At 43.6% G+C, this 27883-nt stretch overlaps 1 protein-coding gene across 5 annotated transcripts in view; it reads right to left on the bottom strand.

The window, feature by feature from the left end:
• The window catches only part of LOC149449334 (lamin-A-like), a 169392-nt gene that overhangs the window by 91314 nt on the left and 50195 nt on the right, over positions 1-27883 (bottom strand). For all 5 annotated transcript variants that reach the window (XM_089693358.1, XM_089693360.1, XM_089693362.1 and 2 more), the window contains exons 6-7: positions 23271-23456; positions 7737-7862 (exon numbers count right to left, since the gene is read on the bottom strand). In XM_089693358.1, coding sequence (XP_089549484.1) covers positions 7737-7862; positions 23271-23456 — 312 coding nt within the window. The remainder of the gene's footprint in view (positions 1-7736; positions 7863-23270; positions 23457-27883) is intronic.

Below are 27883 nucleotides of genomic sequence, written 5' to 3'. Positions count from 1 at the left end.
CCAAGGAGGGGTAGATATCTCCTCACCCATTGCTCTCAGGAAGTTATTGTCCTCTTCATAGAGATGGCCACACATTTTGTTAAAAAAGTCTTGATTTTGGAGCATTTGTTTGGTTTTCAAATCATGAGTGTGGTCAAATAAATGTTTGTTTTCTATCACAGTGATGAGAAAAATTTGGAGCATAATGATTTTTTTTTGTTTAATCGAATGACTAAACAGGGAATGTAGTTTTTATTCAGGAAATTATATGTATTCCAAAATCAAATGTTAAAAGTTATTGGGGTTGAGTTACTAAAACTGGAGAGTGCAAAATCTGATGCAGCTGTGCATTATTATTATACAGGATTTATATAGCGCCAACAGTTTGCTCTCAATATAAAGGGAGACAATACAGCAACAATACAGTTCAATACAAGAAGGTTAAGAGGGCCCTGCTCCTTGGAGCTTACCATCAATGGTAGCCAATTAGGTTCCAACTTGTTCAATTAAACTTGACAAAAAACCTGTAAGCTGATTGGTTTCTATGCAGAGCTGCACCAGATTTTGTACTTTCTAGTTTTAGTAAATTAACCCCACTGAATATATGTAAATCTACTAATATATAGCCAACTTTACTCTAGGTTTGAAACTTTTCTATACAGATTTTTCACAAACCCCTCTTACAAGAGTTTTACAGACCCCAAATTAGATTCGGTGTACCCTTTGCGGAGGAGAGAGACTTTCTTCTATAGTACTCAGAACAGGTGCGCCCCTGAAGCTTGTCCTGGTTTACAAACCTGCAGCATATTATCAGAATGACCTAAATGAATCTGCATTCCGCATTTCATTAAAAAGTTACTCTGCAAACTTTTGCTCTTGTTGCCGTTCTAAAAATACAAGCTGTCCTAGATTCGAAGATAAAAGCTTTGTCATCACTCAATAGCTGCCAAATATAACAACTCGGCTTACCATAGTAGGGGCTTAGATCTGAGAATTTGGAAAACTTTAACTAAAGTAATTGATTTGCTTAAAGGGAATCTGTCTAAAAAATAAATAAAACAAAAAATATATATCTCTTGGACATGGAGCAGTTCACTAAATAGATAAGGTAACATTTAGTCTCCATTCGGTATTGTCTAGATTAATGTTATAACATAATAAGAATCCATCCTGAATGTGACCATTTTGAATAATTATCTGCTTCTCTATACACCAAGCGGTGTCCAAGCTGTGAATTCAATACAGCTTCTGGCAGAGGCTTATGCTAGCCAACATAATGGATTAGCAGATTTGACCATGCAGTATATTGATTGCAAACGACTGTGTGAGCCACGATACACAACTGTGGTCACTTTTCAGTTTGAAATGGATACTAAAACTTTCATCAATACTCCCTATAGCTCATTACAAAACCAACTATTTTCATACTTTAAATAAAAGAGCAGAAAAATGTTATTCTTTTTTTTACTACCCCCCTCTGCCCCCCATCCCCCTACAAACATACACAGCGTTTTCTAGAAAGGGGCAGCAAAACTATCTTTAAAGTGTTACTAAACCCAGGAGCCTGTATTCACTATATCTGGTCTCCCAGGACCCTGCATTCATTATATCTGGTTTCCCACAGTACACACAACATGGAAATACAATTATTTTCGTAAATATAAACTGCTAAATACCTTTTCTCATCAGCAGTTAGAGCACTCTTGTGAATTCAGCAGAGCACTGGTTAAAGCTTGTAGGGGGAGTTTTATTTCTGCTCTAGGAGGATGCAAAACCCCTGACCCTCTATCTGGACAGTGCTGATTGGCCCTGTGCTGATCACATGCATTCTCCCAAGAAAAAGAAAAAAAAAAAAACCTCTCTAGCAATACACACTAAACTGAACATGTGCATGTGGCTGCAGGTTCAGTCTGTCTTATCAGGTGGACATTTGAACAAGAGGAGGGGCAGAGAAGACAGGATCAAATGGCCTTTTTACATCACCTCTTACAGGCTACTCACAGAAAACTACAGGAGGGGGTGGAAATAAGACCAGTCAAACTGCACAAGGAAAGAGAGCAGAAGTATCTGGTCTTTATTACAGGAAGCTCCTCCACAGAGGTAAAGTATGCCAAATTACTGCACAGGTGTGACAAAAACACACAGATACCCCATAATCAAAGATAATTCATGTGATACTTGTATTTCAACATTATTTGTTTACTTTAATTTATTTTAGAATGAAGTGTGAATGGGTTAAACCCCCTGTTACTGTTATTTTTTATTGTTGTCCAAGTCCCAGCCTGGTAGATTTGTCTGTAGTTGTCTTGGTGACCATCAGCAGAACTAAAAGGGATAAGAACTCAAAACATTATGAGTTGTCATAGGCACTGGAATATCAACCAATGGGGACACTTGTTCTTGTGATAACTAAGAGAGGATATCCCTCATTTTTTCATATTTCATGCTGTCTCCTACACAAGAAGTGAACGAAAATCTCCAAAGTGGTACACCGATCCAATAGAGGTTTTAACTCTTACCTGTGTTGTCTAAAATGTAAAAAAAAAGGATTTGGTTTTAGCTTTACTTCAAGGCCTTGTGGGAGGGGGCAATCACATTGATTATTGTGTGTTTGCTAGTGTGTATCAAGTCTGAATCTGAGAAGGAGCCATACTGCATGCTCCAGCAAGATCAAAAAGCTTTGCCCTTAGGAAACGAACATTAGCTATTAATATTAACGAAGTTTATTATTTACTTTCCACATTTGGCATTAAGGTTGTGAATGCTCACTTTTCTGACATTTCTACGACCTCAGTAACAAACCAGCCCCTTGGACAATTCCTTCTCCTTCGCAGATCAAAGGAGCAGCACTCTCCCCGAAGGACAGGCTGCCGGAACATTGCGTGCTGATCTCCAAGAACATCTCGCACATTCAATTCGCACTCCATTAAATGCTTTCCTCCCAAATTAGCTGAACGTGGCTAACGCATCAAATTTGTAGAAAGCAGACCTCAACGTCTTTAATTTTTTAATCTTTATTTTCCATTTCTTCCTGAAGGTCGGAGGAGCTGAAACGTGTATTTGATAATGCCGTGGGGAAAGAGGGCATTTTCACTAAGATGACGGATCGCCAAGAGACTTGTAAGTGATAGAGCTTAGGTTATAGTAAGACCCTAAAGATCCCTCCTCTTGGAAGGGCAAAAAAGGCATCAGCCAGGGGTTTTTTAATCAGACAAATAGTATAGCTAAGTGAGATTCCCTGCTACGCTGCCCGACTCATAATTAAAGTGTCACTAAACCCACATCATAAAAACATCAATAAATACTGTATTACATGCTGTTCATACTCACTCTGTCACTATGAGATTTGTTTTCTGTATTCTGCAAAAAACCTGGTTGATCCTGCTGTTCTCTTCTGTCCATGTCCCCAGTGCAGCTGGGGATTTTTCAGAGCAGTGTTGGCAGCTACTGAACATGCTCAGTTTTCAGTGAGTTTCTATGCTGAGCATTTTTTCCCTACCACATCTGATCAGCCCATGTGACTATAGAGCAGTGATGGCGAACCTTTTTGAGCCCGAGTGCCCAAACTGCAACCCAAAACCAACTTATTTCTTTCAAAGTGCCAACACTGCAATGAAACCTGAATATCGAGCTTTTGGTTTAGAAAAAACAACTCGTACAGTAGTGCAAACTAATTAACAGTACAGGGATGACCAGGGACTGCGGACACAGTACAGGGATGACCAGAGACTGCGGACACAGTACAGGGATGACCAGAGACTGCGGACACAGTACAGGGATGACCAGAGACTGCGGACAGTACAGGGATGACCAGAGACTGCGGACACAGTACAAGAGATGACCAGAGACTGCGGACAGTACAGGGATGACCAGAACTGCGGACAGTACAGGGATGACCAGAGACTGCGGACACAGTACAGGGATGACCAGAACTGCAGACAGTACAGGGATGACCAGAGACTGCGGACACAGTACAGGGATGACCAGAGACTGCGGACACAGTACAGGGATGACCAGAGACTGCGGACACAGTACAGGGATGACCAGAGACTGCGGACACAGTACAGGGATGACCAGAGACTGCGGACACAGTACAGGAGATGACCAGAGACTGCGGACAGTACAGGGATGACCAGAGACTGCGGACAGTACAGGGATGACCAGAGACTGCGGACACAGTACAGGGATGACCAGAGACTGCAGACACAGTACAGGGATGACCAGAGACTGCAGACACAGTACAGGGATGACCAGAGACTGCGGACACAGTACAGGGATGACCAGAGACTGCGGACAGTACAGGGATGACCAGAGACTGCGGACAGTACAGGGATGACCAGAGACTGCGGACAGTACAGGGATGACCAGAGACTGCGGACAGTACAGGGATGACCAGAGACTGCGGACAGTACAGGGATGACCAGAGACTGCGGACAGTACAGGGATGACCAGAGACTGCGGACAGTACAGGGATGACCAGAGACTGCGGACAGTACAGGGATGACCAGAGACTGCGGACACAGTACAGGGATGACCAGAGACTGCGGACACAGTACAGGGATGACCAGAGACTGCAGACACAGTACAGGAGATGACCAGAGACTGCGGACAGTACAGAGATGACCAGAGACTGCGGACACAGTACAGGAGATGACCAGAGACTGCGGACACAGTACAGGGATGACCAGAGACTGCGGACAGTACAGGGATGACCAGAGACTGCGGACAGTACAGGAGATGACCAGAGACTGCGGACAGTACAGGAGATGACCAGAGACTGCGGACAGTACAGGGATGACCAGAGACTGCGGACACAGTACAGGGATGACCAGAGACTGCAGACACAGTACAGGGATGACCAGAGACTGCGGACAGTACAGGGATGACCAGAGACTGCGGACAGTACAGGGATGACCAGAGACTGCGGACACAGTACAGGAGATGACCAGAGACTGCGGACACAGTACAGGAGATGACCAGAGACTGCGGACAGTACAGGGATGACCAGAGACTGCGGACAGTACAGGGATGACCAGAGACTGCGGACAGTACAGGGATGACCAGAGACTGCAGACACAGTACAGGGATGACCAGAGACTGCGGACAGTACAGGGATGACCAGAGACTGCGGACACAGTACAGGGATGACCAGAGACTGCGGACACAGTACAGGAGATGACCAGAGACTGCGGACACAGTACAGGAGATGACCAGAGACTGCGGACAGTACAGGGATGACCAGAGACTGCGGACACAGTACAGGGATGACCAGAGACTGCGGACAGTACAGGGATGACCAGAGACTGCGGACAGTACAGGAGATGACCAGAGACTGCGAACAGTACAGGAGATGACCAGAGACTGCGGACAGTACAGGAGATGACCAGAGACTGCGGACACAGTACAGGGATGACCAGAGACTGCGGACACAGTACAGGGATGACCAGAGACTGCGGACACAGTACAGGGATGACCAGAGACTGCGGACAGTACAGGGATGACCAGAGACTGCGGACACAGTACAGGAGATGACCAGAGACTGGGGACACAGTACAGGGATGACCAGAGACTGCGGACAGCACAGGGATGACCAGAGACTGCGGACAGCACAGGGATGACCAGAGACTGCGGACAGCACAGGGATGACCAGAGACTGCGGACAGCACAGGGATGACCAGAGACTGCGGACAGCACAGGGATGACCAGAGACTGCGGACAGCACAGGGATGACCAGAGACTGCGGACAGCACAGGGATGACCAGAGACTGCGGACAGCACAGGGATGACCAGAGACTGCGGACAGCACAGGGATGACCAGAGACTGCGGACAGCACAGGAGATGACCAGAGACTGCGGACAGCACAGGAGATGACCAGAGACTGCGAACAGTACAGGAGATGACCAGAGACTGCGGACAGTACAGGAGATGACCAGAGACTGCGGACACAGTACAGGGATGACCAGAGACTGCGGACAGTACAGGGATGACCAGAGACTGCGGACAGTACAGGGATGACCAGAGACTGCAGACAGTACAGGGATGACCAGAGACTGCGGACAGTACAGGGATGACCAGAGACTGGGGACACAGTACAGGGATGACCAGAGACTGCGGACAGCACAGGGATGACCAGAGACTGCGGACAGCACAGGGATGACCAGAGACTGCGGACAGCACAGGGATGACCAGAGACTGCGGACAGCACAGGGATGACCAGAGACTGCGGACAGCACAGGGATGACCAGAGACTGCGGACAGCACAGGGATGACCAGAGACTGCGGACAGCACAGGGATGACCAGAGACTGCGGACAGCACAGGGATGACCAGAGACTGCGGACAGCACAGGGATGACCAGAGACTGCGGACAGCACAGGGATGACCAGAGACTGCGGACAGCACAGGGATGACCAGAGACTGCGGACAGCACAGGGATGACCAGAGACTGCGGACAGTACAGAGATGACCAGAGACTGCGGACAGTACAGAGATGACCAGAGACTGCGGACCTTTGGGGAGGGAGGGGGAGCGGGTACCTGAATTTGACAGGTACCCGCTCTTACTTCCGCAGAGTTTTTTTTTTTTATCTTACCTGTTCCTCGATCCAGCCGCGCGCTGTCTTTCCGGCTTCTGTAGTGTGGGCGCTCGTCGGACAGCCGGATGCCCAGTGCGCATGCGCGAGAAGCGCTGCGCTTTGTGATTGGTCCGGCGGCTTCTGGGATCTGTCATGTGTCCCAGGTACCGCCTTACCATTCACAAACAGCACTGCTTCTTGTGCATGCGCACTTGGGACCCGGCTGTCACGCACACTACAGCCGGGAAGACAGCACGCCGCTGGATTCTCCTGGCGTGCCCACAGATAAGGCTCGGCGTGCCGGCTGTGGCACGCGTGCCACGGGTTCGCCATCACTGCTATAGAGTCTCGCACGTGGGTGTATACACAGTGGTAAATAACAGCCCAGTGGTAAAGATATCAGTGGGTTTTTGGGAGTGTCCTCCCTCTCCCTAGGCTTGTCACTACCAGAAGTGACATACTGTACCTAGCTGTTGGTGCCGATGGCCAGGCAGAGCCGAACGAGGTGGGGAGCGGAGCCGGGTGAGTCAGGGTGGAGCTGGGCAGGATGGAGTGGGAACCACACGGTGCAGGGGTGTGGTCAGGCAGGATGGAGGTGCAGCTACTTGGAGCTCTGCTGATTTTATTACACAGATCTCAAGGTTTATGGAAGTGCCTGCAAGCTGCCACATTCAGCTCAAAAGGTTGTTGGTACAAAACAGGGTATTGCTGATTGTCTAGCTTAGACTACTGCTTCAAAACTAGACAATCAGAAATTCCAAAAATGCATAATATAAAAGTTAAAAGGTATTTGACATACTAATGACTGGCAAATTTAGTTTTTTGGGTGGAATTCCACTTTAATGCTAGCCCCTTAAGCCTTCTCTTTTCCCTAAGAGAGGATGTCTCACATTTCACATAATAACACTTCCTCTCACTTCATGTTGTATTTCTGGGGCAGGAAGTAAGGGGAAATCTCCCTAATGGGACACAGATATGAAACAAACACCTGGCAGGGGTGTATTCCCTACATTGCAAAAAACTCCCAAAAAGGTTTTGGCATGAGGGGGTTCTAACCCTTCCCCACTCCATGCAAAACAAAAAGTCTTGGCTTCTGATACATTTTAAATTGGGAGCATCTGGAGTGCTAGTAGCCCATCAATGATCACAGCTATACTAGATTGGCCAGTTGCAGAGTTCTTACCTTTTTCTCTAAAGCTGTCGCCTCAGATGTCATTTCTTCCACCCTTCGGTATAAACACTGGTTGTCCTCCTGCGCCTGTCCTAGCAGGATCTGATCATTATTCAGTCGCATCTGTAACTCCAGAAGCTGCCGAAGAAAATATAAAATGAGAAGATTTAGGAGAACAGTAGGGAGGTAGGCGCCAAGGTTTGGAAAATCTCCTCTGAGTGAAACAAAGCTTTCACTCTTCCATGTAGAAAAGGGAAGAGGCAAAGAATTTTGCATGCATATCCATCAAGGTTGGGTGAGAACTTTGACAGGGTCACATCACTACAAAAGCTTACCCAAGGATGAGCAAATATATATATTTGTAGTCTTTGCAGAGATATCTGCCCATCTATATGTACAATATATATGTAAAGCGCTACGTAAATTAAGGGCGCTATACAAGTACCTATAATACCTATAATAAATAAATAAATCTAATAATGATTACTCTTAGACATGGGCTTTGTAACTGTGGTCCCTTCAGACACCATCTGTTCTCAGTGTTACAGTAGTGATAAAAAAAAAGTTCAACCCCACTGAAAAGGTCTCCCAAATGAAAAGAGATCTTCCACCTAATGGGTACTGCATAGATGGCTCCACCTTTGTTTAACTCTACCAAAGTACAAATATTGCATTATTTGCCATATTTAACTCATAATGGCCCTATTTATTATATTGTTTAGAAAATTATATTGTTTTAGAAAATTATATTCTGAGTATGTCAGTTATTGACATCAGTGCCCACTAATTTAATACATTTTTACACTATGATGTGGTCCAATGTCAGTTAACCTACAAGATAAGTCTTTGCATTAAGGAAAGAACCAGTTACAGGGAACATGTACAAAAAAGGAGAAGACACACTCCATGCAGACAGGGTCTCTTGTGGGAAACAAACTAAAAAAGAAGACTTTGAAATGATAACAGTAAGCAAAAGAAGCAAACATCCCAACTGAACCCAGTCTCATGGCCTGTTTACTTATCAGCAAGATGCAAGTAACCTCTTTGATGACTCTGATAAAACATGGCTGGTTTATGTCACTGGTGAGCTGAGGTGGTTTAGAAGAGATGTACCATTAGGGGTTATCATTGGGTGATAACCAGCCTCACAAGACAGATAAGATACTGTTAGGGCAACATAAACATATACATTTTTTAATGGTGGATCAAAAATACTCTGAATCAGAAGTGATATAACGATGAGTTGTTCAGGTGTCAAAGGGTACTTTTTTTGCTAATCCTGATCACTGATTCTGTCCAGTGCTGGCACTGTAGACGTTGATATTTAGGGTGATACCATTTATTTACCAAAGGATGAAATAGCAGACGTGATAACGCACGTGGTCAGAATAGAACCAGTTCCACAGCTTCCAATGTACACAGGCGATGTCTTTTGGCACACTGACTTATGAAGGTCAGTGCTCCCAGTGACTGTGCGTGCAACCTGGTGCTGCCATCTGTTGGCATGTTACAAAACTAGTCTCAAAATTTTTTGATACCACCTTGTATTTTAGAACAAGGTGAGAAAAAGTAGAAATCTACTCTCTAGTTATTCTAATCTAATCTAGTTCCTTTTTTAAATGTTGCCATTTCTGAGTAAAACTAGGTATAGACACAACAAAATTTAGCCAGTTAAACAGGGACCAGCTGAATTTCAATCCATGTGTGGCTGTCGCTGTTCGACATGAATCAATTGTTGGGAAGGCTTTTGTCAAATAGACATGCTATAAAACATTTGTCGATCAGTGGCTGCAGCCACTGATCTGTGTATTCTGACAGCGGAGAATCCCACTGTCGAAATACAATGTTCTGGTGGGGAAAGGGGACTTCTCCATTCACCCAGTTTGTTCACTTTAACTTGAATTGATTCCCCTTTTAAGACTTTTGTAAAGGATAATTGAATCAGTATTTATAATTTAATAATATTTGTTTATAAACAAATTATGGGACATTTGTGCACATTACATAGGAAGCCTCTGCTTTCTAATTATGGGTGCTGTACAGTGGTTGGACTTCATTGTTCCTTTTTACCTAAACATGTTACAAACAGTATGTAAAGTCACAGCAAAAATCTAGGGAATAATCGTCACCATGTATATTAATAAAAATGGTAAAGTATTTTCCTTTTAACTCAACCAATTATATTTTACCTTGCCCTTCACTTTTTTTTCATGAAAACAGACTCTTATTGAATAAATAAAGGATTATACAAGGCAAGAAAAAGTAGCAATCTCTGATCTTAATCACTTAAAGTGATTCTAAATGCTTATTTTTTTCAAGAAAAAATAACAAACATGTCTATATTTACCTGCTGTGTGCTGTGGTCCTCCTCTTATTGGGTCTCCCACCTGGCCCCTCCCTCCTGTAGGGTTTCCCCACAGCAAGCAGCTTGCTATGGGGGCACCCGCTGCTCCGTATGCCCATTCACACAGGAAGCTGTGGCTTAGTCCCACCCCCTCTCTCTTCTCATTGGCTCACTGGCTGTGATTGACAATGATGGGAGCCAATAAGAAGAGGGAGTCCCTGGATAGCCGAGACTCCAGTGCACATCGCTGGATCGAGGAAGGGGGGCTAAGGGGGGATGCTGCACAGAGAAGGTAAAAAATATTGAGCCTTTACAACCACTTTAAGGCTCGATCACATCAGCCCCTTTGGAACGCATATGACCCCATGCATAGAGAAAGCAATTTGTCTCATGTCCTATTACTTCCGTTGACACCAATGCACTTCCTGAGTGTTTCAAAAAAGAGCCAGATCTAGCCTATCTGATCTGGGGTGCAGTAAAAACATTGGGGGAAACACTAGTATGTTCAGTATTAGGCTGTCATTAGATTAAGGTGATTAAACAGAACCTGTGCCCCCTTATATCCGATGTCCCTATCAGAATCCTCTTTTACATCAGAAATTCTCATCAGAGTCCCTTTTTACATCATGAGTATTCTTCAGAGTCCCCCTTTACATCAGGTTCCCATTAGAGTGCCCCATTACATCAGGGTCTACATCAGAGTGCTCCTTAAACATCAGGTTTCCATTAGGGCACCCTCTTACATCAGATTTCCCTATCAGAGTGCGGCATTATATCAGTGTCCCCATCAGAGTGCCCCCTTACATCAGGTGTTCCCAGCACAGTGCCCCTTATATCAGGATGTTCATCATAATGCTCCTTTACATCAGTGTCCCCGTCAGAGTGCCCCCTTACATCAGGTGTTCCCAACACAGTGCCCCTTATATCAGGATCTCCATCATAGTGCTCCTTTACATCAGGGTTCCCAACAGTGTGCCCCCTTACATCAGTTTTCCCCATCAGAGTGCCCCCTTACATCAGTGTCCCCATCAGGATCCCCCTTACATATGATCAGGTTTCCCCATAAGAGTTCCCCTTTACTACAGGTGTCCCCATCACAGTGCTCCCTTACATGGATTGTCCACATCTGTGTGCCTCCTTACAGCAACTGTCTATATTTTATTGGCTCATGGATCAGTAGGTGCACTCTCAGAGACCTGGAGGGGCACAACTAAACTCTCAGAGGGCGTAGCCCACCCCAGCAATCTCCCAGATCCGGACCTGTTTCAACATTGCTCTTCAGTACATAGAGTTAAAAAGAAGTTAAAAAGTAAAACAAAAAACAAAAAACAAATAAGCAACTGCATTGCATTCTAACAATGAATGAATGTTCACAATGCTCACCAGCATGCCTGTGCACCTGAATCAGCCCTTAGAACACAGTCATACCATCCTCTGGCACATATATATCAGATAATGTAATAAGTATCTATATAATAGGAAGTAATAAGTGAGTATAAAGGAGAACAGAGATAGCCACATGTGGGCCATTAACATTGGAATAACCCCTATTTCACCATTTATAACACATGTATGCCATTTGCTAATATCATAGCGGAAAGTTGGCGACTGAAGCCCATTCCTATTTTTATTTCTGTTGAACTGGGTTCACATTTTGCTGTTTCACGCCATCAGACTGCAGTCTCTCTCTCCGACTGTGACACCATCTGTTGCAGCACCTTGTGAACAGCACAATACCTCGTATAAAACAAGGAACTGCTGCTATTCAATGCAAATTCGGGTTTTCCCAGCTGACGATGCAAGAACGCATCTGATTAATTTTTATGTCGAAGACACGACAAGCTGCATAAAGATTATGTTGTTTGCAGTTGTCCTGAGCAGAAGAAAAGAAAAGCACTGCAAGAGCAATACAGTAAAGCACAAACACTGCACTGCAATATAAAACAGGAAACCCAGCCTGAATGCGCAATGAGCAATAATAGCTGCCCCAAAGGACATGACTTATTGGAAAGTATATGTAGAAACATATGTTTTTATATTGTAAGCACACAATAATAAAAGTTTTTCATTAACGTGGACCTAGCATTAGTTTTTCATGCTCAGTAATGTCAGTGTAAGGGTTGCCATACACATTACAATCTGATTGTACACTGCTCAAAAAAATTAAAGGAACACTTTTTAATCAGAGTATAGCAAGTCAACTAAACTCCTGGGATATTCATCTGGTCAGTTAAGTAGCAGAGGGGGTTGTTAATCAGTTTCAGCTGTGGTGGTTTTAATTAAATTAACAACAGGTATACTAGATGGGCAACAACGAGACGACCCCCAAAACAGAAATGGTTTTACAGGTGGAGGCCACTGACATTTTTTCCCTATTCATCTTTTTTGAATTTATTTCATTAGTTTTGCAATTGGCTAGGGTCAGTGTCACTACTGGTAGCATGAGGTAATACAAGGACCCTACAGAGGTTGCACAGGCAGTCCAACTCCTCCAGGATGGCACATCAATACGTGCCATTGCCAGAAGGTTTTCTGTGTCTCCCAGCACAGTCTCAAGAGCATGGAGGAGATTCCAGGAGACAGGCAGTTGGACAGGGCCGTAGAAGGTCCTTAACCCATCAGCAGGACCAGAATCTGCTCCTTTGTGCAAGGAGGAACAGGATGAACACTGCCAGAGCCCTACAGAATGACCTCCAGAAGGCCACTGGTGTGAATGTCTCTGACCAAACAATTAGAAACAGACTTCATGAGGGTGGCCTGAGGGCCCGACATCCTCTAGTGGTCCCTGTGTTCACTGCCTGGCAGCATAGAGCTCGATTGGCATTTTCCATTGAACACCAGAATTGGCAGGTTCGCTACTGGCGCCATGTGCTTTTCACAGATGAGAGCATGTTCACCCTGAGCACATGTTACAGACGTGCTGTCTGTAGCATCGTTCACCATGACTGTTTTGGTGGTGGGTCAATGATGGTCTGGGGAAGCATATCCATGGAGGGATGACAGACCTCTACAGACTAGACAATGGCACACTCACTGCCATTAGGTATCAGGATTAAATCTTTGGACCCATTGTCAGGCCCTACGCTGGTGCAGTTGGTCCTGGGTTCCTCCTGGTGCACGACAATGCCCGGCCTCATGTGGCGATATTATGCACGCAGTTCCTGGAAGATGAAGGAATTGATACCATTGAATGGTCTCCACCCTCGCCTGACCTAAATCCAATAGAACACCTCTGGAATGTCATCTTTCTGTCCATCCGATGCACCTCAGACTGTCCAGGAGCTCAGTGATGCTTTGTTCCAGATCTGGGAGGAAAAACCCCAGGACACCATCCGTTGTCTCATTAGGAGCATGCCCCCGACGTTGTCAGGCATGCATATAAGCACATGGGGGCCATACAAGCTGCTGAGTACCATTCTGAGTTGCTGCAATGAAAAATGGACTGGCCTGCTGCATCATTTTTTCACTTTGATTTTTGGGGTGTCTTTGATTTCAGTCCTCTGTAGGTTGATAATTTTCATTACCGTCAAATCTTGGGGCATCCCTACGTTCCTAACACATTACCCACTCCATATCAGTATAGATATCCACCATGATATTTTTCCCCATTGAGATCTGATGTGTTTACAAAGTGTTCCTTTAATTTTTTTGAGCAGTGTATAATCCCATTTATCAAAGCTTTATAATCTGAGGACAACACTATATATTTCAATGATTTTCTATACAATTGCAGAGACCCTTATATCACATAGTTCTAAAGTAGGTTGTACAACCAGATTGTATAGCCAGTTTAAGCATACAAGTACTAAAATATGACCACACGTTTGATTGAAAATACAACTTTTTGTCATATTCCATCCAGTACTGGACCAGAATTACATTGAGGTTTGTTCAGACCAGCCAGCATGCTAAAAACATATGCATTCTGGTGTTTATTCTATAGGGGTGGTACAATGTGTTATTACTAAGCATTTCACTATACTTTTAAGTTTAACTAACTTAAAGTGGTTGTAAATCTCAGACATGAAGTGTGATCCTTTTATACTGTGTGCTTGTTTCATCCAGTGCACTTAGTGTGAATTTTCTCTTAAATAGTGGGGTCTTGTGAGTTACTATGGTGTGAGAAATATTTAATGTGTTAAATCAATATTGTGAATTTTTTACCCAATGAAATAAAATTAAAAATTAAATAGAATTAGTGGGTCGCCTACACTCTACACATACTCATACCAATGTGTCATAGCAATATTATATAAACAGTGTCGCGCTCCACTAAAATAAGTATCAAAATATCAAAATAAGTGATAATCAAAATAAATGATAAAAATAAAATACAGTCTAGAACAAATTATATGTAAAATTACAATCGCATTTTGCTACAAAAATGTCCTGATTCAATCCGTGACTTTCACATGCCTTCTGGTGACGTGACAAGGATGATTTGCGTGCAATCCACCAATAATAAAATGTGCACCTTCACTGGCTGTGCTCTCACCTGGTATATATGATCAAACTGTTAAGTGAGGTCATATAAGGCTTGTGTCCCTTTAATTGGACTTTGAGCTGGATGAAAATATGACTCTTCACAGTTAGGGATCCCCTCACTTCCTTAGGACTCTTCCTCCATACGCATGTGTACCATAATGACTAATAAAGCACATAGTGCCTTATCTTCTTTTTAAAGCATTTATTAAACAAATTAGTTCACTCACATGTGTTTTGAGTTAAAATCACTTTAAAAAGTAAAATCAATCCACAGTGTGCTTTTGTAATCTGTAGTATACTTGCTGTGTGTTGCCTTCAATCATCGTGACGTCAGAGCCCCTCCCCTATGCGTTACGCCACCGGGTCACGTGGCTTCATCAAATGATCTGACGTCACGACGCTTAAAGGCAACACACAGCAAGTATGCTACAGATTACAAAAGCACACTGTGGATTGATTGTACAACGTTTTAAAGCGATTTTAACTCGAACGATGCTGCATCCACCTAGGTAAGTATAATTTGGGGAAAAACCAAACCCCATACTTCCATACTCTCTTTTAGTAACACATCATTCAACTCTATGCACAGCAGCCCATTGTAACACAGAGAAGTGTAGTATGATGCATAAACATGAAAGGACAAAGTGATAATTGCAGACCAAGGCTGTTATGTAAAAGGGTCATCTAGTAACCAGCTATTCCGTTTAGAGTTAAAGCTCATGGAAGACACAGAGTTGGAATCATTGGGTCTTGTGCAGATACAGAGAGCAAAAAAAAAAAAAGCAAAACATGAACTTTAGCAAAGTCATTCAGGGTACCAAAAAGTGATTCTCAAAAGGTGCTTAAGGGCGTCCTTGACTGGACCCAAAACTCCAAACCTGGAAACAAAAGGTCCGACTATGTCCTACTTTCTCCACTTTTAGACGATCCCTGAGAACTCATCTCTTTAGAGAGGCCTATCCTGTCCCCACCTAACAACTGTACCTTTATTTTCTCCATCAGCCCATCCCCCACAGTTATTGCCTTTTGTATCTCTTGACCCTCTCTCTTAGATTGTAAACTCTAACGAGCAAGGTCCTCTGATTCCTACTGTAATAAATTGTATTGTAATTGTACTGTCTGCCCTTATGTTGTAAGGTGCTACATAAACTGTTATCGCTATATAAATCCTGTGTAATAAAAATACTATTGAATACAGTTACTGTAAGGTGGCAAAAGTGTGCTGATGAGGTCCTACAGCCTAAACCGGATCCACGAAGAGACAATGAGAAAGCTCCTTATGTAGCTGAGCACAGAAGATGATTTACACAATAGCAAGACAACCATAAAACAAAATTCATGTGAAGATTGCTGAGAGGAAGATAGAGGCTGTAGCCAGAGTTTAATGAAGGTCATGGAACTGTAGTAAACAAAGGGTTTGGGGGGCTGGGCTATGCCATAGAGGACATGTATCAATGCAAAAAATGTTTCTTAAAAAACATTATCCCCACCCGATCCTTCGATTCTCTGGAAAACGGTGCTTCCCTACGTCCAGCGGTGGACTGTTCCTGCCATCCTCATGTCTAGAACCATTCAATGGGTGTGATGATGTCAGGAACAGACCACTGCACAAGACTGCTAGAGCATGGGGGTAGGGGGCAGAAGCGGCAGGGACTGGTCTTGCGCTGGGAGGGTAAACAGATTAGGTAAGTATATCTCCGCTCTCCTCACCACTAGACAAAAAATAGCAGTTAACCCATGCAGGATTTTTTTCCCCTGGAATTCTTTAAATTAAGAACTTTTTATTCACTTGTGTTTCAGTTTTTCCTAATAAAGGACTTTGTCAGCAGGTTTCTATTTTAATAAATCTTCCAATGTGGACACCTGTTCTAATGACAGGATTTTCCTTACATTGGATAGATTTCCGCTCACTTTATGTTGCGCCAACAGGGCAGGAAATATAGAAGAATCTTCTCAAAGTGACACATATAGAAAATACTTTTTGAAATAAAAAAAAGTTTTGGTATTAAGTATACTTTAAATAAAGTGATTGTGCTGCCCAAAAACAGGGGTACAGTGTCCTTCAGATCCTCATCCCTAATACGTTGGCACGGTGGAGCTATGGATGTGTGTTGGCAAGATTGGTGCTCTCTTCCATTTCCCCATTCTCTTCCCCAGTGGTCTCCATCTATTAAGCAGCAGTAGCAGCAGAGCGCACAATACAATTGCATGTTTTATCTCCTATTACGAAGTGCTAACCCTGCCTTGCTGTGACACAAACCCGATTACATAACTCAGCTTCATGGGAAACGAAAGGGAGCTAAAATTAGCAGCTCAGTTGTCAGTCTATAGGGAAGGGCTCCTTGTGCTGTTCATTTGCTGACATATATAAATAATTGACTCTACTCCAGAGGGAAGCACAATGCAGCCCATGAACCCATCAAAATGGTCATTCATATGCAGACCTGTGTACCTGTCATTGTGAAATATATTTCTGCCAAGGTGTGTGAAGAGCAAAATGCATCAGATCAGGTTTAAAGTGGAAGTATGGGTGCATTAAAAAAGTACACACAGTATGATGTAGTCTGTCAATAGCATTACCAACTTTAAGCAGAACTAAAATCTACAATTTTTACTTTTCCTCCAATAGACCAGCATCCTCAAGGTCCCCCACTGGTAGGGATGAGCTGAGTGTTTGGTCCAAACATAAGTTCAGACTGAATACATGCTGTTTGGACGTTCAACTGAACTGGGTACATGTAGGGCTTTTGGTGTGGACCAACAAGACAGCGTCTGGCTGTCAATGGCTGCTAAGGAAGCAGGGGGTGCTTGCACCTGCTGTGTCCTTACCAACCACTGATGCCACCCAGCCCATTGCTTACATGGCCAGGAATCTCTGGTCATGTAAGAAAGGGGGTGGGGATAGAGGGTGACATCATTGCCTAAATATGGGCACATGGCCACTACTATCCCTGAACCCTTTCTTTACATTTATTTATGGTACTTACTGTATATAGTACCATCAATTTATGCAGCCCTTCACATACATACAGGGGCAGACTGACAACTCATGGGGCCCCCGGGCAATAAGGGATCATGGGGCCCCTGTGTCCTTGCCCAAACTCAAAAAAGCCTATGAAAAAGTTACCAGGGGCATCTCATGGGGCCCCCTACTGACCCCGGGCCCTCGGGCAGTGCCGAGTTTCCAAATGGTCAGTCCACCCCTGCATACATATATTGTATATTCACATCAGTCCCTAACCCTCAAGGGGCATACAATCTAAGGTCCCTAACTCACATTCATACATATACATACTAGGACCAATTTAGACAGGAGCCAATTAACCTGCCAGTATATCTTTGAAATGTTAGAGGAAACTGGAGTACCCAGAGGAAACCCACACAGGTACAGGGAGAACATACAAGTTCCAGGCAGTTAGTGACCCTAGTGCTACCAGGTAGAAGTGCTAACCATTAAGCCACTGTGCTGCCCCAATGATTGACAGTTCAATGGTCTGATACATATTTCTGAAGCCCTTTGGAGTGGTCTGTGTGCATTTTTTTAAGAAGCTAGTAAGGAAATAAAACACTTATTTTTTTCCTTTGTAAACATGAATGCTTAAAAAAAAATGCTCCCAGCCAAATAGAATTTTGAAAAAGTTTTTTTGCATTGGTACATGTTCCCCACGGTCGTGTCCACGTTCCATGCTATTTTTTGACAGCTCTTTGCTGTTAGCCCAGAAAATAGGCATTTTTCATTTGACAGATTTGGCTCCCATGGATTTCAATATGGCTTGGCATCTGAACCCAGGGCAGTTTGGCTTATCCCTACTTATCGGCATCTTCTCCCCATCTTCTTTCAGGTGCGGGCATTTTGCTGTCTTGCAGGAAAATGTAGTATCAGTCACCCTAGCACAATGCCAAGAATGTAAATTGAACTGTGCACATGCAACTCAGTATACATTATACAGAACACCACAAGCAGGCATGTAGGCAGGTGCACTCTGCTTTCTCCACTGCAGATGGCACTCATCTGCAGTGGCATTGCAGAGAGAGAGGAAATCGGGAGGAACATGCTTCCTCTATAGTTTCCTGAGTCACTGGGGAAACTATCGGGTTGGATGCTGCTGCCCCATGTGACTTTGGAGGCCATCTTGGGTCAGGCAGAGTCTACTTAAGACCCTAGCTCCTGGGTTTGGCACGTATTTCACATGTGAGTAGCGTAAGGACAGTGAATAGCAGTAGGGAAAGGTTCCAGATTAATAGGGAAAGGGTATGTGCACGCCATCCTTCCTGGAATCTTCCTATTCCGGCACGGACCAGCCAGGCCGCATTCTGCCCTTCAACACAGATGCTGTCAGCACATCCAAGACCTGCTCAGATATACATTGCTGTTACATCCTGTGAGTGTTCCCAGTTGGGTGCCTTCCCACTGGGCTGATGTGAAGTTTGAACTTTACAATTAATACAAGTTCTGCAACTGGACTCTGAGTGTTTATTGTTGCTGCACCATGCTGCACCTCCCTACAGGCAGGTAAGGTTATTTTATTGCAGAAGAGATATTGCATGTCTCTTCTACAATAAATTGCTTGTGCTGGACCTCTAAGATTATCCTGATGGTGTTACTTATCTAGTGGCATTGCCATGATGTTTTGACTGAGGATTTGGATTCTTGTCTGGCAGCTTCTACACATCAAGGTTTTGTACTGTAGCTAGCAAAATCTATGATTCAAGTGCCGCTCCATAGGTAATTGTTAGACAAATTTATTCCGATGTATGATCGTAAAGATGATTTTAAAACAGAGCAAATGTGTTTCGAGCACCAGAAATCCACCTCTTCATCAGGGCTACAACCAGACAACAAAATCATATATAAATAAATGTAATGTATAATCACGTTGGTCATTAAAATAGTTGTTACATCTACAGCAAGCCCATAGATAACTTGATTTACTTTCCTCACACCATGAAAATCACTCAATTCCCCCATCAACACAGTCAGTGTTAATGGGGAAATACCTTCTGAAGTGCTATTGTGTTCTGCTGGAAGGGGGCACAGGGAGCCTTCCTGGTAGGCAGAACTCAATGATTACTGCTAGCGGCTATACTGTGGCTAACAGCAGTAACCAAATGTAAAGAGATCCGACAGGCTGGTTGTACCAAAGTCGATCAATGGATCAACATGGGTACAATCAGCCTGCCCTTAAATGGATTGAATCTGCTGAATCGGATGACTTTTAATCTAAGAATGGCTAGCTTTAAATAGTATTGACTATTTTAAATGTATTTTACAAGCAGACTTTTAAAGTTACTTAAAGCAGTATTAAACCCAAAACCAAAAATGTATTAGATTCATTAGATGTGGTGTGTGCATAAGCTTTTATTCTTAGAATTGTTTCTCCTCTGTTATCACCTGGTGATCTGGACAGTGATACACCTGTATTAGAGTGCCCCCACTCTGTATGAAGGAGCACAGACAGCAGCATTGTCAGTCTGAGGGAAAGGTTAGTGTTAGATGTACCAAGAGATTGAAATACACTAACAAACCAAAGCCACACTCCACCGAACACACAGTTTTTTTTCCTTTTGGGATAAAGGTTTTACATAAATGAATAATAGATGATCACTGTAAGCACCCCTTTCAGTAGTAAATGGTTTGTCTCATCCCTGTAACTGGTATGCATCTGCAAGAGAGCTTGTTTTTTTTGAAAGACAGCAGACTTACCAGCCAGATCACCAAATGAAAATAGAGGAAAGAAAGCCTAAAAAAAGGAAATATAATGCAGCTATCACATCTAAGAATTGGCAAGCTGCAATATAATAAGGTGACTTTCATATATAAAATGCATATGCATTTTGACTGCATTTTAACCGCATTTGTGGAGCATTTTTTACAGGACATGTGACTCAAAAGCCACGCCAAAAACGCAGCATGGGTATGTTTTTGATGGGTTTTTATGCGTTTTTGCCACATTTTCTATTGATTTCAATGGGGAGGTGCTTTTTGGCACTTTTTTTTACCAAACGAGACCTGCCCCAAAAATGCAACAAGCAAGATTTTAAAAAACGCACCAGACCTGTAACGGATCAGTGTGAAGAGTTCCATAGAAATACATGGTCACATGTTTTTCTTCTTTTTTTTAATGCAAAAGCCAAAAAAAAAACAGATCAGTGTGAACGCAGCCTAAATCTTTGCTTTTGGGTTTAATACCTCTTTAAAGAAGATCCATCATTAGATTTTTTTACAGTTCTGTCCCTCTCTGTGAGACAGTGCACATATGTGTGCATGAAAATGTGCATGTGCGCCTGCCTCTAATGCTAGTGCCAGACAGGCTATTTCAACTGATCAACTGCATACAGCCAGTGTTGTCTTGTCTGTAGTGTTCCTGTGAAATCTGTGACCTGTGACACCTGTCTTATTGTTACCAACCCTGCTTGCCTTGACCTGACTTTGCTGTCCACCTCTACAGACCCCACCTTGCACATGGATATGCTTTTGCCCACTTCTTCTTTTTCTGACCTGCTCGTCTGTTACTCACTCTGGACCAGGGGCGGACTGACCATTTGGAAACTTGGGCACTGCCCGAGGGCCCTGGGTCAGTAGGGGGCCCCATGAGATGCCTCTGGTACCTTTTTCATAGGCTTTTTTGAGTTTGGGCAAGGACACAGGGGCCCCATGATCCCCTATTGCCCAGGGGCCCCATGAGTTGTCAGTCCATCCCTGCTCTGGACTGAACCCTGACTAGGCTTCTGCCTACGTTTATGTACTTGATCTGTTTGTCAGTCACTGACCCAGCTGGTCTGACTTGGCACCATTCTTGAATTTCTGTGTCATGGTCATCTTCATCCCCTGCAGTCCCTCAGACGACACTCCTGCCCACATACAGGTCACAGTCTATGCAGCAGTCTACCTTCCACCTGTTTGCTGTTCCTGCGCTTGTTACCCTCTGTTGGGGAGTTGTGGCCTGGTATCCCTGTGTCCAGTCCTCGTTCCGTTATCTCCCGAGAGGAGGCTACTCAGTGGTAACTGGTTCAGATACACCTGTCTACCTGTTCCAGCTTCTGGCAAGAACTATGAGGCACTTGTGCTACTAAGTGCCCTGGTGCCACCTGTTTGCTTTGCCAGGGGCCTTGAGCCAGAGGTGTAGGAAAGGGCATCCTCATCTCTATAGGCTCCTCCACCATGATCATGCTTTTTAACCCTAGTTATGAGGTCTGACCTGTCCCACTCTCTTCCTGCCGCGGTGGATTCGACAACAGCTATGATGAAGATGGCTGATTCATAGCCGAAGCTTGTCACAGCTGTGAGCCCTCTACCAAGACAAGCAATGACATAGGAAGGCAGAGGCTGAAATGTACCCCCTTCCTATAAAGGTGTATCTTATGCAGGATATACATGAGTCCAATTCCGAACTAATTTTCTTTAGTCCTCAAAATTGTATGTTAGTGCAAATAAAAAAAAGTATCACGGACAGTACTCAATTGTTTCTTTAGAAAATCGGAAATTTTGTGCGTTTCGTAGTCTGATGGTGCCACCATTGATTTAGAAATTTGACCAAACAAGCCTTCAATTTCACCTCGGGTTGCTACAGAAAAGAATTTGTGACCAAGAATTTTCTTTTCTCTCCAGGTCACAGTTCATGTTCATTTCTTTTTCGTTTATATTTCCCGCACGATTCTCCCATCATTGATTTGAAATTCGTTCATTTTTCCAAATCAAATCCAAATTTGCCCGATCACTCAAATTCAATGGTCACATGAAAATTGCCCATTTCTGTGACACACTAATGATGTGAAATTCAAACGAAAATTCTTAGAAAAGATTTTTGAAAGAAAATTCTTTTGGAATTCGACCCATATATGGCCGGCTTTAATCTGGCATAAATGAATACAGAAGATATCTCTCACAGGATATCTGTTCAATCTTATTAAACAATGGGACACATCAGGGGATATTTACTGAGACTGGTTTCACATATGTGCAGGGCTGGCTTCTAGTGTGATTTGTATAACAGTTCGGTGCAGTTTCGTTCAGCGGTTCACTTGCAATTCCAATGTGAATTGTTAAAGTGTATGACATTGGAAATCACATCTGAACTGGGCTGAAAATCATACTGAACTTTTTTCAATCACACTGCGGTCAGTCTGCACATATGTAAACCGACTACATAGAAAAGGATTTTGGTTCACATGTCACGCGAATCGGATGCAGTTCAAAACGCATCCAATTCGCACATATGTGAACCGGGTCTAAAACTGAAGCACTCAGTATCTGATGCAGCTGTGCATGATAGCCAATCAGCTTCTAACTTCAGCTTGTTCAATTAAGCTTTGACATTAAAACCTGGAAGCTGATTGGTTTCTACATAGAGCTGCACCAGATTTTTGGACGCTCCAGTTTTAGCAAATCCTTCCCATCATCTTCTTGAGGCTGCACATGATACGTCACTCCATCTTTCCTTCCACAGTAAACAGAAATTTCAGTTCCAGTAGCAGGGAGACATTCCAAATTTCACGACAGACTTCCTGAGGAGCTTCTAGCACAGTAAACCCCAACTAATCAAAAACTCAGAGCATCTTTTTATGAACCATTTATAGTCAGCCATACCATTCTAAATTGAAGTGTGGACAGATGGCAGGATCTATCCCAGCACTATCACATATTTATATGCAAATTATCCATCATTATGCATTCATCACATACCTTCCCACTCTACATGCTTTTTATACACACTTACATTCTGGTTATAAACACTTTCTGTTTCACTTTGTAGACGTTTTACTTCAGCCTCGCTGGCCTCCTGTATTCTCTGCACTGCTTCCACCAGCGCCGGGCCTCCTCGGCTAATAAAGCGCAACTTATCTTCCAACTGCAACACAAGTACTTGCGATTGGGCAACCTGAGCTCGCAGCTCTTGAGTCTCCTGCAAATATGTTCAAAAGAATGACAAATGAAATATCCGGATAGTAAAACACAAATGAACACTGCTATGTATTCATTAAAGGCATGATTCAATATAAATATAATTTATTAATACAAGCAGTGTAAGTATTTAATTTTGGCTTGTCTACCTTTTTCAGTTCCTGTACAGGCTAGGCCAGACTAGGGGAGCGAGAAGCAGAACAAGCAGCCAGTCAGATGTGCTGAAGTGCTCATGTGTTAATAAGGAACACATGAATAGGAGGAGAGAGCAGAATGACAGCAATATGAACTCATCAGTCTGCTACTTCTCTTTTCACTGTCCAGTCACAGGCTGGGGGTAAGACCAGGGGCGGACTAACAACTCATGGGGCCCCTGGGCAATAAGGGATCATGGGGCCCCTGTGACCTTGCCCAAACTCAAAAAAGCCTATGAAATAGGTACCAGGGGCATCTCACAGGGCCCCCTACTGACCCTGGGCCCTCGGGCAGTGCCCGAGTTTCCAAATGGTCAGTCCGCCCCTGGGTAAGACAAGATCTGTAAGCGTTATCTAATCAGAGTAAAATCAGGTTCCTCCCTTGCAAGACTGAGCTGTGCTGTGTGACAGAGCTAAGACATCTCAATACGGGATAGACAGAAATACAAATCCTTTGACAGATAAACCCACTGCTACACAGTATACGTTTTTCATATGTATGTAGCCCAGTCTGCAGCACTGATAGGAAAAGGATTCTGTGTCTGGTAGCAGAGGATACTGTTACACAGGTAAAGCTACAGAAGGACACTCTTATTGTAGAGTTGTGTACACCCAGTCCTGAGTCCTCTGCCCAATAGGAAGACTCAGAAGATGAGGACTGCTAGGATTGTGGGAGGTGTAGTTCTGACAAACTGCTGGCTTGGTAAGCTGGCTGAAGGAAACTGTCGATCCCACAGTGGTTCCCTGCTGCTTTTCCCAGCAAAGAAGAGAAGTGTGGAGGCTGTTCTGAGAGGATTAAATGCACATTTGCCTGCTGCAGATTGCACACCACTGCACCTGAGAGGGAAAGAGGCACAATGATAGACATCTTGGGACATTGGAGAGAGCCCCTGATGTTGGTGGAGCCCGCTGCCTGACCAAGGCAGAAGGGCACTGTGGACACTGTCCGGCTACACTTCACACAGTGAACAGAGAATCACCTACTGACACAGGAGTTGGTGAGATGCTGGTGATCAAAACCGTATTACATTTTGACCAGAGGAACAGTGTTGTCTGCAAGGAACACAGAATCAGTGCCTGTATCAGTTCTTCTTCCTGTATCAAAAGGACATGAGACCTAAGAGTTGGACCCCAACAACCTGGATAGCGGAAGAAGAGAGGACGCCATAGTTAGAATTGCTGTCCACACCAATTAAGTGTTTCCATTACAGTATATTTATTTCTACTGTTCACTTATTGCCATATATACAGTATATACAGTATATAAGTACTGTATTCTTTGCTGTGTTATTGCTGTCGTTTATATCTCTTTTACCATTGAGGTACTGCCTATACATCTGCATTAAATATTCCCCAACCAGCCAGGAGCGTAAGCTGTTATTTGCACAGGAACAGGGGACCCAACACAATAAGTGGATCCTTTGGGGGGTTATCGCTATATGTATTAAGCAGTGTGCCTAAAGTTCAGCATTGAAGAGACCCTGTCACTAATGAAGTTTCATACTCATCTAGGATTGCTGGAAATAAACTGGCCTGGCTAGTGGCTAGTATGAATGAGACCTATTGTAATGTTATTAATAGGAGAGTGATTGTAAAGCTGGATTTGTTCTGCCAAGCATAGAGTGATCATTGTATTGATATTTGGCACAAAGGGATATTTTCAGTGCCACCTCCTTCCATATGAGCTCTTGTCCTTACTCTCCTACCTATGGTTATTCTATATCTTCCTTATTTCAGCCTTACTCATCACTTCTAGAAAGTCTGCTCTTGCTGGCCACAAACCTACTCTTCATCCTTCAAGGTTTCCAAAGGTGGGGCATATAACTACAGAAAGTTTCCGTCTGTTATAGAATAACACTAAAACAAGGGACATGCAGTGACGATGACAGCAGTGATCACTTGATCTCTACACCATCTCATAAATGCGGCCATCCACAGCCATTCAGTTAGGAGCAGTGGCCTACAAGGACCATAAATGTGACCCTTGTTTCAATTCATACAAAGAAAGAGAGGAAAGGATGGCTTAGCTTTGCAGGGATAAAGCTGATCACTAAAACATGGGATATATACAGTTGTTCTATTTGTTTAGCTATTGATTACTATCCCTAGTGCTTAATCAATAGTACCACAATAAGATGACAATAATAGAGGGTGGTTTGACCATATAAAGTATATGTAAACCCTAACAATGAACAGGTATTTGCTCCCTTTTGATTTGTTAAATGAAATATTCAAAGCATTTTAATATACAGTGAGGAACAGAAGTATTTGAACACCCTGCGATTTTGCAAGTTCTCCCACTTAGAAATCATGGAGGGGTCTGAAATTTACATTGTAGGTGCATTCCCACTCTGAGAGACAGAATTAAAAAAAAAATTCAGGAAATCACATTGTATGATTTTTAAAGAATTTATTTGTCTTGCACTGCTGAACATAAGTATTTGAACACCTGAGAAACAGCAAGAATTCTGGCTCTCAAAGACCTGTTACTGTGCCTTTAAAAAGTCCACCTCTACTCCACTCGTTAATATAACTTAGTAGCACCTGTCTGAGCTCTTTAAAGACACCTGCCCACCCCACAGTCAGTCAGACGCCAACTACTACCAAGGGCAAGACTAAAGAGCTGTCAAAAGACACCAGAGACAAAATTGTGGACCTCCACAAGGCTGGAAAGGGCTACGGGGCAATTGCCAAGCAGCTTGGTGAAAATAGATCAACTGTTGGAGCAATTGTTAGAAAATGGAAGAGGCTAAAGACGACTGTCAGTCTCCCTCGGACTGGGGCTCCATGCAAGACCTCATCTCATGGGGTACCACTGATGATAAGAAAGGTGAGGAATCAGCCCAGAACTACAAGGGAGGAGCTGGTCAATGACATGAAGAGAGCTGGGACCACAGTTTCAAAGGTCACTGTCGGTAGAACACTACGCCGTCATGGTTTCAAATCATGCATTGCACGGAAGCTTCCCCTGCTCAAGTCATCACATGTCCAGGCCCGTCTGAAGTTTGCCAGTGACCATCTGGATGATCCAGAGGAGGCATGGGAGAAAGTCATGTGGTCAGATGAGACCAAAGTAGAACTTTTTGGTCTAAACTTCACTCGTCCTGTTTGGAGGAAAAAAAAGGATGAGTTGCATCCCAAGAACACCATCCCTACTGTGAAGCATGGGGGTGGTAACATCATGCTTTGGGGGTGCTTTTCTGCGAAGGGGATAGGACGACTGCACTGTATTAAGGAGAGGATGAATGGGGCCATTTATTGTGAGGTTTTGAGCAACAACCTCCTTCCCTCAGTCAGAGCATTGAAGATGGGTCGTGGCTGGGTCTTCCAACATGACAACGACCCGAAGCACACAGCCAGGATAACCAAGGAGTGGCTCCATAAGAAACATATCAAGGTTCTGGAGTGGCCGGGCCAGTCTCCAGACATAAATCCAATAGAACATCTTTGGAGGGAGCTGAAACTCCGTGTTGCTCAGCGACAGCCCCGAAACCTGACAGATCTAGAGGAGATCTGTGTGGAGGAGTGGGCCAAAATCCCTGTTGCAGTGTGTGCAAACCTGGTCAAGAACTACAGGAAACGTTTGACCTCTGTAATTGCAAACAAAGGCTTCTGTACCAAATATTAACACTGATTTTCTCAGGTGTTCAAATACTTATGTTCACAGTGCAAGACAAATAAATTCTTTAAAAATCATACAATGTGATTTCCTGAATTTTTTTTTTTAATTCTGTCTCTCAGAGTGGGAATGCACCTACAATGTGAATTTCAGACCCCTCCATGATTTCTAAGTGGGAGAAGTTACAAAATTGCAGGGTGTTCAAATACTTCTGTTCCTCACTGTATTTGTGCAGTAAGTAAGAACTACAGAACACTACCACCCATGTTATGAAGAGAAGGAGAATGTGTTCTTTAGTTCTAACACTGTGGTCACTCTGGGGTTTATTTACTAAAGCTGGAGAGTCCAAAATCAGACTCCCTTCTGCATAGAAACCAATCAGCTTCCAGGTTTCATTGCGAAAGCTTCATTGAACAAGCTGAGGTTAGAAGCTGATTGGTTTCTATGCAGAAGGGAGTCTGATTTTGGACTCTCCAGCTTTAGTAAATAAACCCCCCTCTGTCCTAGGGTGACAATGTTGCTTCTCTATAAATAGTTAGAGTTAGGCTGGCCATACACTATACAATTTTCTGTTCAATTTCTGCCCAATTTCCTTTAGATTTGCCATCAACTATG

Source organism: Staurois parvus, unplaced genomic scaffold (genome assembly GCF_062004578.1).
Source record: "Staurois parvus isolate SC_StPar_1 unplaced genomic scaffold, SC_StPar_1.0 ptg000629l, whole genome shotgun sequence".
NCBI classification, from domain to species: domain Eukaryota; kingdom Metazoa; phylum Chordata; class Amphibia; order Anura; family Ranidae; genus Staurois; species Staurois parvus.
The sequence above is the reverse complement of the archived record's forward strand: the minus strand, read 5'-3'. Positions and strand labels throughout refer to the sequence as shown.